We start from the raw sequence: 19,421 nt of genomic DNA, 5'->3' as shown, positions 1-19,421 counted from the left end.
AGCCCCTCTAATTAGTGTGAGAAATGACGACAAAACAACTCCGAGTGTCTCCAGTGACAGGTGCACAAATAACAAGGCTGATGAAAGATTTTGCAATTAAGATTGCGCTATGAAGATTAATGGGATATTTTCATAAACTGATGTAAGATTGCCTATAACCCAGTTGCCTCCACGTAGCTCTATCTCCTTCTCCCCAGCCCTTCCATCTCTGGTTTTTCAGTCTTCCCCCCTGCACGAGCTTTCCCTGGTCTGTGCAGGTTTTTGTTCCCAGCGCTGTTTTCAGGTTTCTGGTGTCTCCAAGTGTTTTTCTTCTCTTCCTTAGGCTGGAGTTGTCTGAATCTTGGGTTTCTGCTCCATTTAAGCTTCCTGGGGGGTGTCCACGTGGATGTCTGTGTGGCATTGCTCCATTGCAGGCAGCCTGCCGTGTGGAGGGTAGTGGGTGGCTTGCAGGTATTTCCAAGGTAGCTCTGGTGCTGTGTTGCACAAGGGGACCTAGGGCATGCCAAGTAGTCTTTCTAGCCTGCTTGTCACAGATGGTGATATGGCTGCCACTGTGCTGGACAATTATTCCTCCTCACTTGCTTACTTTCTGGTTTCTTTTGGAGCTGCCTAACTGTTTTCCCAGCAGTGATAGATCATGATTTTAGAGGGTTCAAGCTTGTGCTGGCCGCATGGAAACGCATGGCTGGGTACCAGGGGGACACTTGTAGCTCCCTACAGGGGAAGGGCTTATGATACGCAGTCGACCTCTGAGTGCCCCAAGGATCCAGCTGCCAAGTGTACATCTGGCTCTAGCACCGCGTGTGCCTGTCATTTTCTGAGGTCACACTGCCCGTGCCTCTTCCCAGCAATGTTTCCCTTGAGTGTGCCAGGGGCCCCATTAAACCCAGAGCAAATGTGATATCGAATGTTCGATAGGAGAGCATTAAACTGGCAAAGAAGTATACAGAGAGCTGGACCCGACATCCCTACTTCTCAAACCCACTCCTTTCTCAGAGATGTTTGCCCGCTGCTGCTGTCATTGCTACTTCATTACTCCTAATTGCCTGCTACTCTTGATATTTCCAAGCCAGGCTATTACACAGGGAATTTACATTTTTAATCTAGTGAAAGCAGTGATTGGACACACAGCCTCTGGCCCTGGTTTTCTTCCTCACTCAATTGCTGCTGTGCACTAGGTTTGGTATCTAGCTTTCCAGTCTACCCGTGCTTATTGGCTACCCCCTCTCTCCAGCTTTACCCTCCTGACCTGGTCCTGACCAAGACCTTGGTATGTTGTTCTTTGGCTCCTGACACAAAGGCTCTTCCTCTTTTCCCCCCATGCCTCCATCCCTAGCTAAGGCACTGTACTTCCTCATTTCCCACAGCTTGTGAACAGGTTTAAATGCAAGTTAGTGCAGCAGCAGCTGCTTGGTTCAGCCAATTCTCTGTGTGCAGAGAGGGATGCTGTGCTCTCTATGCCCTGATGTGCTTTTTATAGGGTCCACATGAGAAACCTGGTGCAGTAGGAGGGTTCAAGCCTCTGAAGGAGAAGGCACTAATTGCTGGTGACACAGAAATGTAGTTTTTCCTGAGCATGGTATCTGTCTGACAATGTTCCACTCACTAAAGCAAACAAGCAAGAATTAGATCTCTCTGTCTCTTGTCCATGAGCCTTTTTGACTTGATATCTTGTTGTCTCTACTTTCCTTTTAATTGCTTGGTTGTTGTCCTATTAGTGTCACTGCTTGGCACAACACGAGTTAGAGCTGAAATACTCTGGCTGGTGTTACATGGGGTGTCAGCCTGGATAAATACAGTGGTTCTTCCTGTTCTCACCAATCTCCTTTCCCCTCCCCTTTCCCACCATCGAGATGCTGAAAACAACTGACAAAAAGTGAATGTTGGAGTGACCCGGAGCAGCCTGGTGGGTTGTTTCTTCCCCTCTGCCACTGGGAGATGTGCACCATTGGTGATAGTGCTACGTAGGGTAAGGTTGGGTAGGCATCAGAGTTCAAATTTACTTTAGGGGTTGAGCTACCCTCCTTGGAATTTGTTTCTTGGCAGTGTTCTGTCTGTCTTTTCAGGCTAGGCATGAAGGTCCTGGGTAATTCCAATAAACAGCCCTTCATTCCTGTTTCTAGGCCTGCGGTGTTGCCAAGTCTGTTGCTGCAGACCTCTCCCTGGAGTTCCCCAAGAGAAGGGGTGAAGGCTCTTTCTGATCCCACTGCGCATCTCTGTGGGCTCTGCTGACCTCACGCGGAGAGCACCACGAGGAGGAAGAGGACTCAGCATGCGTCTGGACTTTGCAGCCAGCTCTGGACCACAAGGTAGGAAATGGCTCTTGCCAAAGGCTGCACAAAAAAATGCTTTCCTGTGCCCTGGAAGAAGCACAGATGGTGCCAACCTGAGGCTGCCAAAGTCCTGTGGTCGTAATCGCCCGTGGTTCTGCTGTGACCTCTGTCGCTGGCTCCCTCTTTGCCCTGGAGAGCTTAGAGCAATGTGGTTGTGCCTCCCTGCTCTGTAGAGAGGTGGGGTCCGTCCAAATGGACATACAGTAACCCAAGTGGACATGCACTCATCCATATAACAGCCCCCCCTCCTGTGTTGGGCAATGCATGAGACAGAGGTCCTGAGGAGCAAGCAGGATGTGGTCCTGCCATTAACGACGCTTTGAAACAAGCAAGCAAATGGACGGGTGAGAATTTGTGTTGCAGGGCAGATTTAATTCCTGGTATTTTATAACCCGGGAGCTTGACTTGTACAGATGTGGTTTTACTATCCCCTCCCATCGTAATAGCTATTTTATAAATATTATTATGAAGAAGTCTTGGTGGTAATGCAAAAGAAAAGCTGTGCTTTGTTTTATCTGAATAGTGCTTGCTTCCAGCTTGGGATAAGGGCTGTAATGCTATAGAAAGAAGCTGAGCTGGAACAAAAGGAAATCTATTCATTAACTTAAATCGTAGTAATTTTAGCATGACCCAAGAGGAGCCTGGTGAATCTAACCCTCTATTTTCCCACATCCATCCTAGCAAGTGCCTTTCTTTCTAGCTGAGATTGGAGAGCTGACTCACTTCTAGACTAGAATGAAATCTGGGTTGGATTTTTTTCTTTAATCTTATAGTCAGTGCAGTTACAACAATTGCAGCGAAAAGAAAAATGATTGTCACTGTTGATTTTGCTGTGTAAAGGCTAAATTTGAGCCGTCCTCTTACCAGGTTCCTAGTTATCAGATGTATTTTTGTTATGCTTTGTTACAGATCTCTGTAGCTGCTGCTGCCCACCCTGGGTGGGAGTCGTTGTGTGATTCCTCCTGATGTTAGTGACTCTCTTCTAGGGATGTGCCCTTGGTTTTTGTAGAGCTGTGCATTTCTGGGGGATGAGGGATCATCAAACCAGGTGTACCAAGAACTAGGGAGAGACAGAAGGGGATCTGCTATTGTTAAGGCAGCTCAGAAGTGCTGGCTCCTGGCCTCTGTGGTGTGACCAGCCTTGCTAAAAGACCCTGGACCTTCCCACCACCAAGGATCAAAGGCAGAGCTCAAGTTCCCTTGGCAGGTTTTATTGTTGTAGGGGTTGTGTTTTGTTTTTCCAAGCAGCACAGTTAAAGAGCTGAGTGGACAGAAGGAACATCTTAGAAGGAGAGAAGAGGGATTCTTGGAGGCACAGGGCTATGCAAGAGGTTACAAGTCTCTCTGCCTTTTGCACCTCAGTTTCCCAGTCTGTAAAATGGGGGCAAAGAGGTTGATGCTTTACGTCAGAGCTACTGGCGTGCAGTCTTTTGTACAGGCTCCAAAAAACCTTCTGGATGGCAAAGCACAATGGGAGCACAGACAGCCTCATCACTCAGACAGCGAACTCCTACGTGTGAAAACGTGAGCCGGGAGCTTGACGTATCTGCTACCCAAATGCTAGCAGGTGACGAGCAGATGGGGCCGCCGGGTGCTTGTCTGAGGTCTGCCTGAGCAGAAGGTGGAAGGGGAGTGGGGATCCGAGCGCCGGGGCTTTTTCTGTGTGTTGTCGATAGCTGACACGTGCTTCTCACCAAACATGTAAAAATAGAAGCCGTTGGCTTCTGTGGGGCTGTGGCACAGCGCTGCTTTATCCGGGAGGTTGGATGTCACGCTTTCTTGGTTATTTATAGGCAGCAGGCGAACTCTGAGAGGATGAGAAATATAGAACATGGGAAATAAGTCATGTTGTGATTTTGGACCATGGTGGTGCCTGTGGGGCAGTGAGGGCCAAGAGCAGGACAGGACAAATCTCCGCTCTGCCCGCTGGGCGCTGATCGGTTCTGATTGAAGCAATGCTCCAAGCATGCAGAGGGGGAAGCTCTGCTCCAGGTCTTCTCCTAATGATGGTTCTGTCAATCCTGCAAGGACTGACATGGCAAAGGGAGCCTGGCTTCAGAGGGGCTCGCTGTTAGTTTCACACTTGCCCGTTCATTTGGTTTCCTTTGGTGTTCCCTTGCTACAGATCCATAAAACCCCTGCCATACTCATCCAGGAACAGGGATGATTTATAATCATGGAATCATTGAATGGTTTGGGTTGGAAGGGAGCTTAAAGATCACCTAGTTCCAACCTCCTGCCATGGGCAGGGTTGCCACCCACTAGGTCATTTGTTCCTGTTCCAGTTATCCAGGTGGGCAACAGAATGGGGAACACTGGAGTGCACATCACGCTGGAGATGTATGTTATTCAACCTCAAGATGGCTTGAAACTTGAAGAGTTGCAATTCCAACCAATTATTACTTAGTGGTGAGGCATTCCTCTCTTGACAGCTGTGTCATGTTGGTGGTAGCCTGAATGATCTGCACTTCTAGCTTTCCTCAAATTCCCGAGCTCTGCTGTGTGCCTGGTGTTGCTGAGAGACTTCTGAGTGTTTTGAGTGCAGGCATGGCTCCCATCACCCTTAAAGGCGTCCTGAACCTGGCAGTGAGAAGGCATTGCAGTAATTTCTTTCTGATCCGTATGTGTGACCTGCCTTGGAGACCATGTGGATTGATGGTTGGACCTGATGATCTTAGTTGTCTTTTGCAGCCTTAATGATTCTATAATTCTATGATTTAAACAGAGGAGAAAAGAGAAGGGGATGTATTTGTAGGAGTGTACAAAGGTCTTCAGCAGAACAGAACCAGCAAACGGGTAAATTGATGTCTTGTGTTTCGGGCATGGGAATCTGCTTATCTCCCGGGCGAGCTGGTAGAGTGGTGCATGCTCCAGGGATGGCTGGGGGGATTGTCCCTGCGCCGGACTTCCCAAAGGCATTGGCAACCTCCCTTTCCTTCCCTACAGCAGCAAGCCATGGCAGTTGATAAGCTGTAGGGAAATGGATGCCCGCAGCTCTCCAGCACTGCTGCTAATGTGGCGAGGAGAGGGACTGCCACACCTGATGGTGGCTGGGAGTAGGAGGCAAATGATTACAGTGGAAGAGGTCGTATACCATTGTAATCCCGAAAAGAAACATTATGATTCATCATTCCTGATGTAATGTCATCTGTTTAATAAAGCCGTAATTCACTCTATGCTTGCTTTTAATGGGGCTATTTAAGTAATGGTGTTGGGTTTTCTCCTTCCCGACCTCCCCCCACACCCATACTAAGTAGGGTTTGGACGGAGCACTCGAAAAGAGCTATTGGAGTTGAAGACTTTTTTAATATTTACAATATCTTTCAGACCGTAGCTGAATGGGGTATTATTTATGTCAAATCACTACTTTCTCTGAAATATGGGGAGAAGGAAAGCCAACAGCTGGATATGGTAATGAGTAAATAAACCATGTGTCTCTTTAATGATAGGGACATGAATTTGTGCCGCATGGGGAAACGGCCGATGATAAGATGTCTTTGACTGGAGCTGACCACGGAGCAAGGGCACCCCAAAATTTATGTTACCAGAGGGCTCCCTTGACAGCTTGCTGGGAAGAACGATGCTCTGATGTTTCAGAGGTGGAACAGAGCTGGGTTCAGAGTTGACTTTGCCGCCTGTTCTCCATAGGGCGTTGGCCATGTGCAGACACAGTGGCATTTGCTACCTCTGCATTGATGGCACAGCATGCTACTTCCCACACAAACTGTGACCTGAGGTTTTTGGTTTCAGTGGATGTCTCAAACTCAAGGTCCAGAGGAGGGTTTCTTAGAGGCAAAATCCAATTTTCATTTTGGAAAACAGTGGTAGTAATGGGTGCGACTGTGTCACCAGCCCAGAGGGCGAAGATGTAATTGATTTTTCTTATGATACGATTCTTTTTTTTTTTTTCAGGGTTGTTTTTCATATGTGGAGAGAAGTAGGTCTGGGGATGTGAATTTGAGTGCTTGTGTTTGAGTGTCTACAAGGGACGTCCAGGTCTTGGTGCCTTTGCTGGTTACAGAATGGCAGGAGTATTTCAAACCTCAGTACTGAGCTACAAGGACAACTCCAGTGAGTGGGTGACTGATGTGAGCAGTCTGATGTGAATTAAAGGAGAAGGGAGATGAGACTGGGAATTACTTGAAGACATCAAATGGCTGAGGACCATGTTGATGTTGGTATGCCAAGGTCCAACTCCTTTGTGCACTCAGTTCCTTCTGGAGTAAGACAGGGGTTGTGCAAAGTTGGTGTAGGGTAGAGCTCGGACTACAGTCTTTGTACTATAGTTACATTCCACATAGCAGAGGCTGAGCATCTCTCTGTGCTGCGTGCATACAGACACAGTATTGAGGGTATCTCAAAGAGCTGATGCGCCACTGGATGAATGCTGGAAGCAAGTGAGCCCATTTTTCTTGAAATCTCTTATGCCTGTCTCTACATGTCTGTGCAAGAACAAGGAATTGCCAGTCTGGATGGACTGTTGCTGGTTGGGCCCCTCACCAACAGGAAAGACTTGGAAGCCATGGAGTGTGTCCAGAGAAGGGCACGGAGCTGTGCGGGGTCTGGAGCACAAGTGTGATGGGGAGCGGCTGAGGGAATGGGATGGGTCAGTGTGGAGAAGGGGAGCTCAGGGGAGACCTCATCTATCTCTAACTGCCTGAAAGGAGGCTGTGGCGAGGTGGGGTCGGCCTCTGCTCCTGGGTAACAGCGATAGGATGAGAGGGTATGGCCACAGATTGTGTCAGGGGAAGTTCAGGTTGGGTATTAGGAACATTTATTCTCAGAAAGAGTAGTTGGCTGTTGGAACGGGGAAGGAGTCGGTGGAGCCACCGTCCCTGGAGGTGTCCAAGAGCAATGGAGATGTAGCACAGAGGGGCATGGTTAGTGGGCATGGTAGGGAGGATGGACTGATGGTTGGCTAGATGATCTTATAGTCTTTTTCAACATTAATGATTCTATGATGATTCTACAGAGTAGTAGTCTCTTCTTGATAGTGGCCAAGAGCAGATGCTCTGGGTCTGTGAGAGCTGGGCGTTCATAGAAAGATCCTGCCCACTACATCCACCTGGCTTTTAGCAGCCCTTAATGTAGAGACTTCCCGGAATAAAGGAGTCTCTTAATGTCAAAAAGAGTCTGCTTTCTGCATGAGAATTATTTAACCTTTTGTAATTGATTTGAATGTGTTCACTGTGTGTATGGCTTATTGGAAAACCAAGCCATCCCTACCATCTACAATAGTACTTCTCAAAAAGAACTCAATCTGAAGCTTGGCACAACTTCTTCTAAGATGTTTTAATTGTTCAAGCCCTTAAAAATATTGCACTATTCCACCCAGATTGCTTAATTGGAAGATGCATGTGAAAGCCAAGAGGATTTTATCAAGAACGCTCTGTTTTGTCCAGATTTATTTTGTCCAGTTGAGAAAGTAAGGTAATTGCTTTTTAAAAAGTCACAAATTGAAAATAACCTGAGGAGGTGCACAGTTCTTGTGGCTAGCTGCACTTTGTATTTTTCCCTAGACTTTTTAAATAAACAATAGGAATTTTCCAAATATCTCTCCAGTTATCGCACCAGTAGCAAGAAAGGAAACAAAAAAGGAAACATGGTGGAGGGAGAAAAGAAAAAAAAAAAAGCCCCTTAAAATACTTAAGGCAGTTTCTACTTTTGTCCTATCCGGCAGTAATTAATCATGGAGGAATTAGGAGGATATGAGTCCCTGAGCTCCATGCATTGGAGGTGGCCAGGAAAGGCGGGGAGGTGGGAAGGTAGATCTGGTCTGGGGGGGCATGGTGGATCTGGTCTGGGGCCACTGGGCTTCCTGCATGCTTCTTGCTGTGTTCTATGGGCTGGAGCTGCATCCTGTTTGGACTGTGGGATTCAGTGCTACAAGGACCCAAAAAGAAGGTCAGTGTGAGGACATTTGGACTCTTGGCCCGCGGAGGTGAAAGGATGTCTGGTGATGAAGGGTCAGGTGCCATGCGTTGTGGTTGGGGATGTAGCATTTGGGACAGGTAACTCTTGTATCCTCTTACTCCTCTTCCTTCCTTGTGCTATGGGATGGGGTGATGTTTTTAGAGGGCTTTAGATCTGAAGTGCTCAGTGGCTGAGACCTTGAAGGGGTCTTGTTACCACTTGCTCTGTGGCCATCCCAAACGCTCTTTGCTCTGGGTACAGCTTGCTGTAGCTTGGTCTGAACAGCTGCGCTCATGTCAAACACCTCCTAATTCCACCCACAGCCTTGGTTTGGGCTCAGGGGAGCACAGGGCCGGTCCTCATTACTTTGGACCCATGTAAGCAGCTGCTAGGGCTCAATATCTTCAGGGTGGTGCGAGGGATGGTGCCTGTTGCCCCTTATGTCTGTGCTCTCACCTGAGCAGCCCTTGCTGTGAGCCACCAGGGCCATGCTCACACGGCTTCGAGCGCACTCCGGGTGGGAACTGAAACCAGACAGCCTCTCCTAAACCAAAGATGAAAAATCACATCTAATGAATGCTGTCAAGAATGTGAAATCTGTGGGTAAATCATAACGTAGCCCACGAGGTCAGCACAGGAGGATAAAGCTGCCATTTACAGATGTTCGAGGCAATAAAAAGGGCTCGTAAAGAGACGCCCCTTGTTGCCAGGTGAACCCAGGGGTGCAGCTTTGCTGTGTGCAGGGGCCTTCCCGGGAGGACGGGAAGGGGTTAAGGCTGAGCCGAGCGCTCGGCTTGCTCTGTATTATGTCCAGGTGGCATGACGTGTGAACAGACGAAAGATAAAAATCGCAGCGGATAAAATCACAGAGGAAATGGCTCTGTCTGAGCCCGGATCACGACGCCTTGCGCTGACCTCGCAACCTGAGCTCCATCAGTCAAGTTGTCCTTCCCTTGACTTCTCACCCCATGCTCTGCTGCTGCTGCTACTCCATAAAGAGGAGGCGGGCGGGAGTGGGGGGAGACGCGGCTCAGCCTGATGACTAAGAGGGTCTGAGGACACAGGTCAAGTTCTTGCTGCTGGAGTCTGGAACAGAAAGCTGAGCGCTCTACCAGAGCCTGATGTGAAACCATCATTCCCATAAAAGGACTGAATGAGGAGAGAGCAGCCGTCGCCTTGCCTTGGCTGGAGATGGGGGTGGTGAGGCAGAGGCAGGCTGTGTGGCTGGTGGAGACCCTTGGCGATGAGAACAGTACAAAATCAGGGCTTGAGGCTTTGCTTTTGAAGCCGTAAGGTCCTCAACTCATCTGTCACCACAGCCCCATTTGCTCCACGCCGGTGGGGATGTGAGGTCACCTTTGAGAGAGGAGGTCTTTGAGGGCTTTGATCAGCTCCTCGCTGGGGGAATGAAAGTCCTCGTTCTCCTTGTTTATCGGAGACAGGTGGCATCGGTGACAGAAATACATCGTGCCACTGTCCCGGAGCCAGGCAGCCACAGCTGGGGCCACAGGCACTCTTGGAGCAGGACTGTGCCTCGCTCTCAAAGGAGCAATGTGAGGGCTGGAGGATGCTGGAATTTGCTCCCTTTGTCTGATCCAAAAGAGCCTAATTTTGGGGAAGGCCTTCTGGGCACGCTGCATAAGACATCTGTTTTACGGGGTTTTTAGGACAGGGCTCAGCTCAGGCTTCCCAGAACTGGGAAGGGCTGGGAAGTGGTTCCCAGCAGTAGCTGGCTGCGTTCCCCCGCCATCATTATCTCTTGCAGTCCTGGGATTGGAGAGCGTTACCAATGACACTCTGCGAGGACAGTAGGAAGTGGAAGGGAATTTCTAGGTGATTAGACTATAAGCTGCTCCATGCCTTTAAAATATACGTATATGAAAAGATGGGATTTGCTCTGTCCTCTGGTATAAGGATGTAGAGGGCCACTGCTCTGGTATCTTATGGCTTCACGTTTGTATGGAAGCTTGGGCAACATTAATGAGCCCCGTGTATATTTTAGTTCAGGTTAAATCAGTGTGGTTTAATTGTTGCTTATGCACCAAAATAACCATGCTCATGTAGCTGGCACCCCCTGAGCTGCAGGTGGGCTTTGTTTTTAGAGAAGTGCATGGAGGTGCAGGATGCTGTTACAGTCTTTGCTGGGAACGTGCTTGGGCATCAGTAGTCACAGGAACTGAGGGGACTTCAGTCAAATGGGACGGTGTGATTTAGGCTGGGTTAAGCATCTTCTGAGTTAATTGCCCAGTCTGTAAGTATATAGACCAGTGGGTGCTGAAGGATGTAATGCCCCAAAGTTGACATGCCATGCTAACCTGCCCCTACGGTCATTCCTGGGGCTCGTGGTGGAGGATGAAGGCTTACAAAGCCCTTTCCTTCCTGCAGCATTACTTCCCTGAGAGCTGAAGGGTGCTGACCATTGCCTGCTTTATCACTGCTTGCTCGGAAGGATGTACGATGACAATGACAGGGTGAGCACCTTCAGACTGAGGCATGACCTGGTAAAAGGAGTATGCAATTGTCCTTTAAAAAAAACTGATTTAGAGCTTATTGAATTTCAGGAGGATGCCTCTCCTTGCTCTAAGGAGGGTCAGGCTATGGTGAATAGATCCTACCAGTGAGCAAAGCTGTGTCCTGGTTTGAAAGCAAGCTAATGTGGCATTTGGCAGCACAAGTAGCAAGAGCAGGCAAGCTCTGAAAATAACCAGCAGTGGTTGAGAAGACTGAAGATCCTTTCCAGAGTGAACTGGTAGGGGAGAGGAAACCCACAAGCAGACGTTTTGGCAAAGATATGGATGGGAAGGTTTTCAGGCTTTGGGGCAAGATGCTTGTCTGTGCACTGTCCTATGTGGAGGATCAGACAGCTGCATTTTGGGATTCTGGAAGGCTCTGTAGATCAGCAAGCGGACGGGAAAGCCTGTCCACACACGTCTCACTCCTGGAGAGGCTGGAGAGCATCACCACTTCTTCCCCGGGGAAGGCAGCTCCGTGGCACGACCTCCCACCTGGGGAAATGAGATCAGCAAATGACTCCTAAGTAGCGTGTCCATCACTGTCAAATTGACCACGGATGTCAAGCAATGAGTCGGCTGTCCCCGCAGCGCGGCCAGAGCCAGCCCCTTAGCTGGCTGAGTCAAGCTGTGCTGACTCCCCGTGATAGCATTTTAATGTGAGGGATGACAGAGGCCTCCAAGTTAATGTGTGCGGAGAGGTGACAGTTTTGAATGTCAGCCAAAGTGGAAGGCCTGCCTGGAATTTTGCGGGGAGTTGAAGAAGACGGGCATGAAATTAGCACAGGCAACCACGGCTGCCAGCAGCCTCGCCGTGCTGATGCCTCCTACTCCCACCTGAGCCACCGTCCTGCTTTGTCCTTGGAGGAGGGACCCAGGTGCCCAGGAGTTGCCCTGCTCTTCCTGGGAGTTTCTTCAAGATCTGCAGGAGGATGTGCAGCATGGAGCTTGCCATTGCCCTTCTCTTCAGACCGCTGGGAGGTGGAGGTGCTGATAGAAACACTGCTCTTCTGGGCCATGCAGGAAACAGGAGGTGGAGGTGAGGTCAGAGCTGGGCTGGTGTTATCAAGAGTAGCTGTTACGTGAATTGAGATGAGGCCTGGCTCTCAGGAACCTGGCTAGCTGCCTGAACAGCCTCATGGAGTCCCACCAGGAAGGCACTCCTGGTGATTAAAATCTGATGGTGAAGAGCATCCGAGTAATTCCTAAACAGCTTATTCAAGAGAGGGAGCAAAAGCCCCCTGATGCTCATCATGGAGATGAGGAAACGGATCAGCCCAGCCCAAATGTGAGCATGTTGTCCCTGCTGACCTTGGGCCAAGTAGCTCACTTTGCCATGCCTCGGTTTCCCTCTCCTCAATGGAAGAGAAGAGTGGGCTTCCTCATGGAGAAATGTTGGGAAAACAAGTGGCCCCAGGGTTGCAAAGGGCCAGAAGCATGCAGGCGGGAGGCAGGCATGAAAGGAGACGAAAGCAATGACAAGATACTGTACGCAGCCAAGAGCGAGGCTGGATTTATTAGAGAAAAAATGAGGGAGATGTCTGTGGTCAGCTTGATAAATAGTCTCCCCCTCAAAGCTGTATTTCTGTGTTATTGTTCCCCTGCGATGGGATCTTGACAAACTCTCCTTGGGCTCAAGGGCTAATTACTGAGTTCACAAAGTTGCAGATCTGCCTCTCTGTGGTCTGAGCTGGTACTGGGCTGAGCCAGTTGCAGATTGGCCATCCGGAAACCCGGAGTGGGACTCCATGGCAATGCAGTACAGGGTGCAGCACTGTTATCTCCTGGAGTCCAAACTCCTTCTGCAGCTGTTGCATGAATCTGGTTATCTGTGAGGAATAGGATTTTGGCTGTAGTTCTGGGCAAATCCCCATCAAAGAACAGCTCCTGGGTCTTAGGATGTCATGGAGACACCGGGAGCAGTAACCTTGTCCTTGCATCACTGGGACAGCACCACAGACCAGACTGGGATAGTGTTAACACAAGGGCAAGCAAGTTGTGGCTGCTTTTATTTCAGGAGATTCACCTCTAGCTGCCTACAAGTACGTGGACACTGGAGTGGGGAAGGCTGTGCCTGGTTCTGTTGAACACGAGTCCTACTTTGCCATTAATGTTGTATTCTGCATTGCAGGAGGGCCCCAGAACACCATGGATGTAATATAAAAACAGTCCCAGGTTCCTCACAGGTGTGTCGAATTTCCATTATATACTAAAAAAAAAAGTCCAGAGATCAGCTGTGCAGTGAGTAAGAAAAGCCTGTTTAAAATAAGGGAAGGAATCTATCAAAAGAGGATTTCCAGTTTTTCATTTGAAATTTAACGGTGTCTTTAGATGTCTGGGCTTTTGACTACAGAAATCCCGGGCTTTCTCTTTTCCTTGGCAGCACTTTGACCTCTGGGTCTCTCCCGGTCTTGACCTCAGCTCTTTTCCAGTGAGACAGCCTCGGAGGAATGCTGCGATTTGCAGGCTCTTAATCCCAAACCATCAAAAACCAGTCTTGCGTATGCTGAAGTACTGACCCGTGTCATCCAAGCCGCTGCTGCTGCGTGCTGCTCTTTAGCTTCACATCCCTTTGTCTCCGATAGCGCTGCGGGACCCCAGGAGCTGGGCTGGGAGATGTGGTGCATGACCCTCTCCTTTGGGCCCAACACTCAGCAAGTCTCACTGGTCCAGGGTTGCTCAGTGGTGGCATGGGAAGGACCTTGCAGGGAGGCTCTGGCCCCGGTGCGGCCCACTGGGGATGACCAAGAGGAAGCTGAGCCCCTGGAAGTCGGGCTGAGTGCTAGCACAGAGCAGAGATGCGTGCAGTCGTTCATCCTCGCGGTCGACAGATGGGATCCGACAGCTTCTTCCCTTCTGCAGTCACAGACTCCACAGCTTGCATCTTTTCCCCTTTTCTGCCAGGAATAACTTTGGGGGAAGGGGGGGGGGCGTGTTTAAAAAACGTTTCATTAATGCTTCTGGAAATGTTGTTTAGGGTGTGAATTACAAGAACTATTTACAGTAACTTCGTAAATGAACCTTGTGAAACAGGAATAATTTCAAAGCGTGCAAATTTCACAACCTTTTGCCGCTTGGGTTTTTTTTTTTTTTTTGATGGCTTCTAAATTTTAAAGTTATGGCCTCGGGCCTCAGAAACGTGGTGTCTTTGGGCCAGGTGAATTATGAACCAGCCTTGAACTGCCTTTGTAGCACCCAGTATTAATGTGTCCATGTTGCAGAGGGTTAGCGACTTAACCAGCGGGTTGAGCAGGGAGCAGAGAGGGGACTGGAGGTCTCCAAGTGTTTAAAGCAGGGCACTATATTCTTTCCCTGCCAGACAGATGGGAGACAGTGAGGCCCATGGACCTTGGAGGAGTTAATGGGGCCCTCTGAAAAAAACATCCTGCTGGGAAATGAAATGTTGGCTGCATGGCCGTGCGCTCTGTGTGGCTGCTCTTAGTTTTATTGGCCCCATCTACGTCTGCAGGGCTCCTCATCCTGCAGCTTGCTGGGCTTGGGCCCCTGATAGCCAAGCACATAGTGAGGGGTAAGGTTGGGTGCTGCTGCATTTGGCTGCATGTTTTGGAGCAGTGTTTTTTAAGGATTTTGTCAACAGGCTTAGTGCTTCTGAGAGATGCTTCTTGAAGGGTGCCTTGTGCAGGCACCTTCCTTCTGATTCTCAGATAAAAGCTTTGCAAATAGGTGTGTGCCTCTGTTTTCCCAGCAGAAGAAGGGCTGCTGCATGGATGTAAGTGAGCACAGAGGCTGGTTGCATCGGTCTCTGTTCTTGCAGAAAATGAAACTGTTAATTCAAAGTGCTTTTACCCACTGAAGAGGGGCGTGGAGATGTAGCAGATTTCTCATTTTCTCTCAAGGACTTTAAAATTTTGGTCACTTTTAAAATGTGTTGGTCTTTCCTAACTTGGGTGGGTTGCCTGCAGATCCTGAGCTTCTTGGAGAAGATGTTTGCTCATCATAGAATTGTTAAGGCTGGAGAAGATCATTAAGATCACCAATTCCAACCCACCCCCACCACTGCCCACATCCCTCAGAGCCACATCTCCATGGTTCTGTAACATCTCCAGGACTGATGACCCCACCACCTCCTGTGCAACCTGTGCCAATGCCTCACTGCTCTTTCAGAGAAGTTGTTTTCCTAATAACCAGCCTGAATGGTGCAACCCTTCTTCCTAGTGCTGAGACTCCTTCCTACCTCCCAAGGCAACCCTGCTGACTTCAGGCCTGGCCTTGCTTATTTATATCACGCTGGAGTTGAGTTTGACTTCTTAGTGAGTCTGAGTCTTACACTTTTCTCCAGGTCCAGGAATAAAATTGATGATAGAGAATTGAAAACCAAAAGGAAACACAGCATTTCATTTTAGATAATTAATAGATTTTTGATAGGAGAACAGTGCCGGTATTTTTGCTGATATTTAGTAATGAGTGCTGTCACTGAAATGCCTCCTTTGAAATATAATTTTAATTGAATTTGAAGCAGAAAGAATTTCAAGATGAGGAGAGCTGAACCACTAGGCTCTGAGAAATATTGCAGCTAGACATTTTGATTTTTGCAGAATTAAAACATTTCAGAGTGAGGAGCCTTCAATGTGAAGGAGTCAGGAGTGATTTGAAAAGTATTTTGATGTTACTGCATTTGCATTTCTCCCTGGTACAGCGTGCATGGATGCTACTGGAATGCTGTTACCTGCTTCCCCAGTAGGTCAGAGAGTCCTTTGATGAAAAGCCTTAGAATTTAAACAGAGAAACTGGCAAGTTAGTTCATCTCTGGGTTCTTTGCATGCCAGTGAAAGGAGGATTTCTCACTTGCCCAGCTCAATTTTGGCCAAGCCAAGAACTGAAGCTGGGCCTTCTGAGTCCTTGTCCAGCATCCCACGACAAGATCCCCGTCTTTTCTCTTTGTTGGTGGTTTGTGATTAATCGCCCAAGTCCGCAGATATTATTTCTGTTCTGCTCCCTGACTGTATGATTTGAAATTTTATAAACAGGCCATAGAAAATGCATGTGACATACAAAAATATGGGTATTCATCAAAGGAGCACAGCTGCTCCTGAAACAATGGTGCTAAGGAAGCCCATTCATACTAATTACAGTGGCACAAAGAATTGTGTTGCTAAATTTGCTGGCAGGTCCGAGAAATGTTTTGGCTTGGCCTGGAACAGTCTCTTTTGGGGAAGAAATTTCTGGCAAGTTGCAACGTTTTAGTTTAGCTCTAGAAGGAGCATTTTGTTTTGAATCCGAAGGATTTGCTTTAAATAGAAATTAAGAATTAGAAGGTGAAACTTTTTTTTTAAATTTAAAGATGAAGTGGGACTTTTTTGTGAGCATGAGGGAAATTCCTTTCAAACATTGCCAAGCCCAAAAGAAGTGGGACGTAATTACCCTCCTCCTGTTGGTATTTCCATGCACTCCTCTGATGGCACTCCAAGCACACAATGATATTTTCCTTTCTGAAGATAAAATACCTGTTTAGTGAAATCCTTGAATGTTTAGAAAATCTGGAAATGCATAATTGAGGTATCCAGCCAATTCCCCTTTTTGCCTTGTAATTATTGTTTGTTCATTATCACCCCGACTGACTTCCGCCACCCACTCAAGCTTAACTTTGCCCCGCGAATCTGTCAAAATAGAGACACACATCAACACTGCAAATTGCTGTTGCAACAGAGGGAACAAACTTTCCTTTCCTCTCAGATGAATCAATTTTCAACGTAATTTCACAATCGTGCAGTAGGTAGAATGATTTGCTGCTGAACAATCTCTGACTTCCTTCCGCCTTGCCTGTCTTACCTGCTCCATGTTCCTGGTTGTGTTCTGGGTGCCTAAAACCGCCCCAAGGAATAGATGCAATTTGTAGAGTAGAATCGTGGAGTCATTGAGGTTGGAGAAGACCTCTAAGATCACCAAGTCCAACCCTGACCCATTGCCACCACTGACCATGTCCCTCAGTGCCACATCTCCACGGTCCTCAAACACCTCCAGGCCCAATGCCCCCACCACCTCCCTGGGCAGCCTGTGCCAGTGCCCAGCTGCTCTTTCTGAGAATAAAATGCTTACTAACATCCAACCTGTGCCTTCCCTTGCACAACTTGAGGCCTATTTCTGTTACCTGGGAGAAGAGGCTGACCCCGTCTTCCTGTCAGAGAGTTGTAGATCATCCAATGAACATCCACCATCGCAGCACCAAAGACCCTGCTCCCAAAGCTGCTTGGGAGCTGGGGCACTAAAAGCTGCTTCACCACAGCTTTGCACCTGAATGTAGGTCAAAAAGCAAAGTGTTTCCAGTCCTCAGCAGCTTTGCTGATGTCACTGGGAGCTGCTTTGGTTTAGCAACGTGGGGCTGAGTGTTGTCCACGTGAGTTGGTGGGAAAACTGCATCTCACGTTGTTTCAGTCCCTGACTTTATCAAACAGCCATTCCAATGACATATGGAAATTAGTGTTATATTTAAACATGTTCCTGGATGTCCATGAAGACAGTTACGAACCTATTTTTAACTGTAATGCTTGTACTAATCCTCCTAAAACTCACTGAGGGGCACTAACTCTTCTCCAGCAACAGAGGAAAGCTCAGGCTGGGCTTTAGGGGGCTGTTTCTGGATATTTGCTATGATTCCCCCTTCAGTTCACTCTGGTTCTGCTCTCATCTCAAGTTGCTGTGCCCTTCTTGCCAGCACCCTGCTGCTTCCTTTGGCTGGCGGTGCCCGCAGCCTTGCCTTAGCGAGTCCCAGGGCTTGGCAAACGCCTTGAGCTGCTCCTGGTTCTGGCAAGCACCAGCAGATGTGTTGCAGAACTATTCCAACGCACATCTGTGTGGGGCTGTTCCTGTCACTACACGTCCCGTGTCAAAAGCTGGGATGCTGCTGCTTGTGCATGCCCTGCATGGTGTTCCAGATGTTGCTTCCAGTTCGTGGGCTGCGTGTGCCCACCTGTCCCACAGAGGGCTCCTGAGCTCTGCAGCCAGCCAGCAGCATCTCTTTTCTCTTGGAGTCCAGGGCAAACCATAAGGACTGGGTGGCCATCCAGGTTGCTAGCAGAGATGCACAAGTGCCACTAGGAGCTCTGAGACTGATTTTTCTCAGGGGCGCTTGCAGGAAGGCTGGAGACGGTGTGCCAGGACCTCCTGGGATGGCTCCTGCCTGGGGTATCACTGCAGGAAGGTATGGGGTTGCTCCTTCCCCTGGGTGAAGGCACTTCCACGGTGCCATGCTCCCAGCGACACGCGTGCCTCCTCCTGCGGCTGTGCTGCGGGCAGCTCTGGCCAGCACGCCATTATTATTACCTTGCACTTCTGCACTGCGGTGCGGAGATGACTGCAATTTATCAGGCTATTCCCTGGTGGACTGGATTCGACCTGAGCAGCGCTAGAGTGTCTCGGTGCTTCCAACTCGCTCCAATCACGTGGTGCCCGTGCCAGCTTTCCTGGAAGGCAGGCATTGATGGCGGGAACTGCCTGACACATCGCCATCAATGCATAATAACCTTGATTTAAAAAAAAAAAAAAAAAGAAAAAGAAAAAACAACTTTCTGCACACGATCCCACGGTAACCCTGGCAATATGGGCATTAGCGTCCAGAGAGCTTTCTCCTCTGGAAGGGGGGAGTTAATGGGTTTAGATTATTTGTGGTTATCTGGATTTCAGATTGACACCATAAATATTCAAACTCTGAACCTGGCTGGATGCAGCCGCTGTTGACTTTTGTATGACCTAGCTGGAAACTTTAAATCAGCTGTCGGCTTGACTTTCAAGGGAATGAAATGCTCCAAATCCACTAGATAGCATCTCCTTGGTGTTTTATTACCTCCTGAGAACCTCACTTTGGTAGGGACCAGCTCCAGGCTGCTTTCAGAAAGCGGAGCTTTGTTAGCCTTGCAGAGTCGTTAAACGTGCCGTGTGGGAACAGGGGTGCCCTACCTTGTGACAGCACACTGGGCTTATTATATGAACCGCACATGATTAATATACAAGTGGAACGAGTCCAGATGCAAGCCTAGCATCGTGTTATTAATAGGCTAACATAGATCTCTATCAATGGCTCTCTGTTCTCTAGATCACATCGTGTGCTGTATTTTCTTTTTAAAGTGTTCCTTTGTCATTTGGGATAGATAAATAGGGCTTCTCTGCAGGTACCGGGCTCATTTTGCTCCCCGTGCGTGGTGCGCTGTCGTTTCGGTCCAGAACTCAGGGCTGGTTTGTAAAGTGCTGAGTAAGCCCAAAAGGGAACGCCATGAGCTGTGGTTGGGGCTGCCCAGCGGCTAAGAGCAGGGCAGTCCTCTGATGCCAGATTCATCATAGCAAGCGGCCTGCGTTGAGGGCCACTGTCAGCTTAATGGATGTCACAGCAGCCACAATGTCAATAAAGGTTAAAGCCTGCGCTACAGTGAGAGACCCAAACACCATTTAAGTAATTGCATGATGGTGGTGGTGGGGAATGGCGGTGACGTATCTGGCTGCTCCACGCGTGCATCCTCTTCTAAGGAGAGGGGCAGCGCAGAGATAATAAAAAACGTTGGGGCCTGTTGTTTTGCTGGAGTGTATGGGGGCTCCATGTTGAGAAGGAGATCTGTGGTGTGGCTGAAGCCAAGGCTTCCATCCCTGCATAGATCCACAGCCCATGCTGGGGAACTGTCTGCATCTTCTCTCTCAGCCCCTTCTCTCAGTCACC

General features: G+C 48.7%; 1 protein-coding gene across 3 annotated transcripts in view; it reads left to right on the top strand.

The window, feature by feature from the left end:
- Positions 1-19,421, top strand: part of NUF2 (NUF2, NDC80 kinetochore complex component) — a 97,355-nt gene that overhangs the window by 58,256 nt on the left and 19,678 nt on the right. For 2 of the 3 annotated variants that reach the window (XR_002441062.1, XR_002441064.1), the window contains one exon: positions 2,124-2,309. Coding sequence is in view for 1 of the 3 variants with exons in the window: in XM_021404396.1 (XP_021260071.1) it covers positions 2,124-2,201 (78 nt within the window). In the remaining 2 variants the exon portion in view is untranslated. Of the gene's footprint in view, positions 1-2,123; positions 2,325-19,421 lie in introns of those variants that run through there. The other variant, XM_021404396.1, reaches the window with a different exon arrangement.

This window comes from Numida meleagris, chromosome 7 (genome assembly GCF_002078875.1).
Source record: "Numida meleagris isolate 19003 breed g44 Domestic line chromosome 7, NumMel1.0, whole genome shotgun sequence".
Classification (NCBI taxonomy): Eukaryota; Metazoa; Chordata; class Aves; order Galliformes; family Numididae; genus Numida; species Numida meleagris.
Note: the sequence above shows the minus strand (reverse complement) of the source record. Positions and strands in the feature narration are given on the sequence as shown.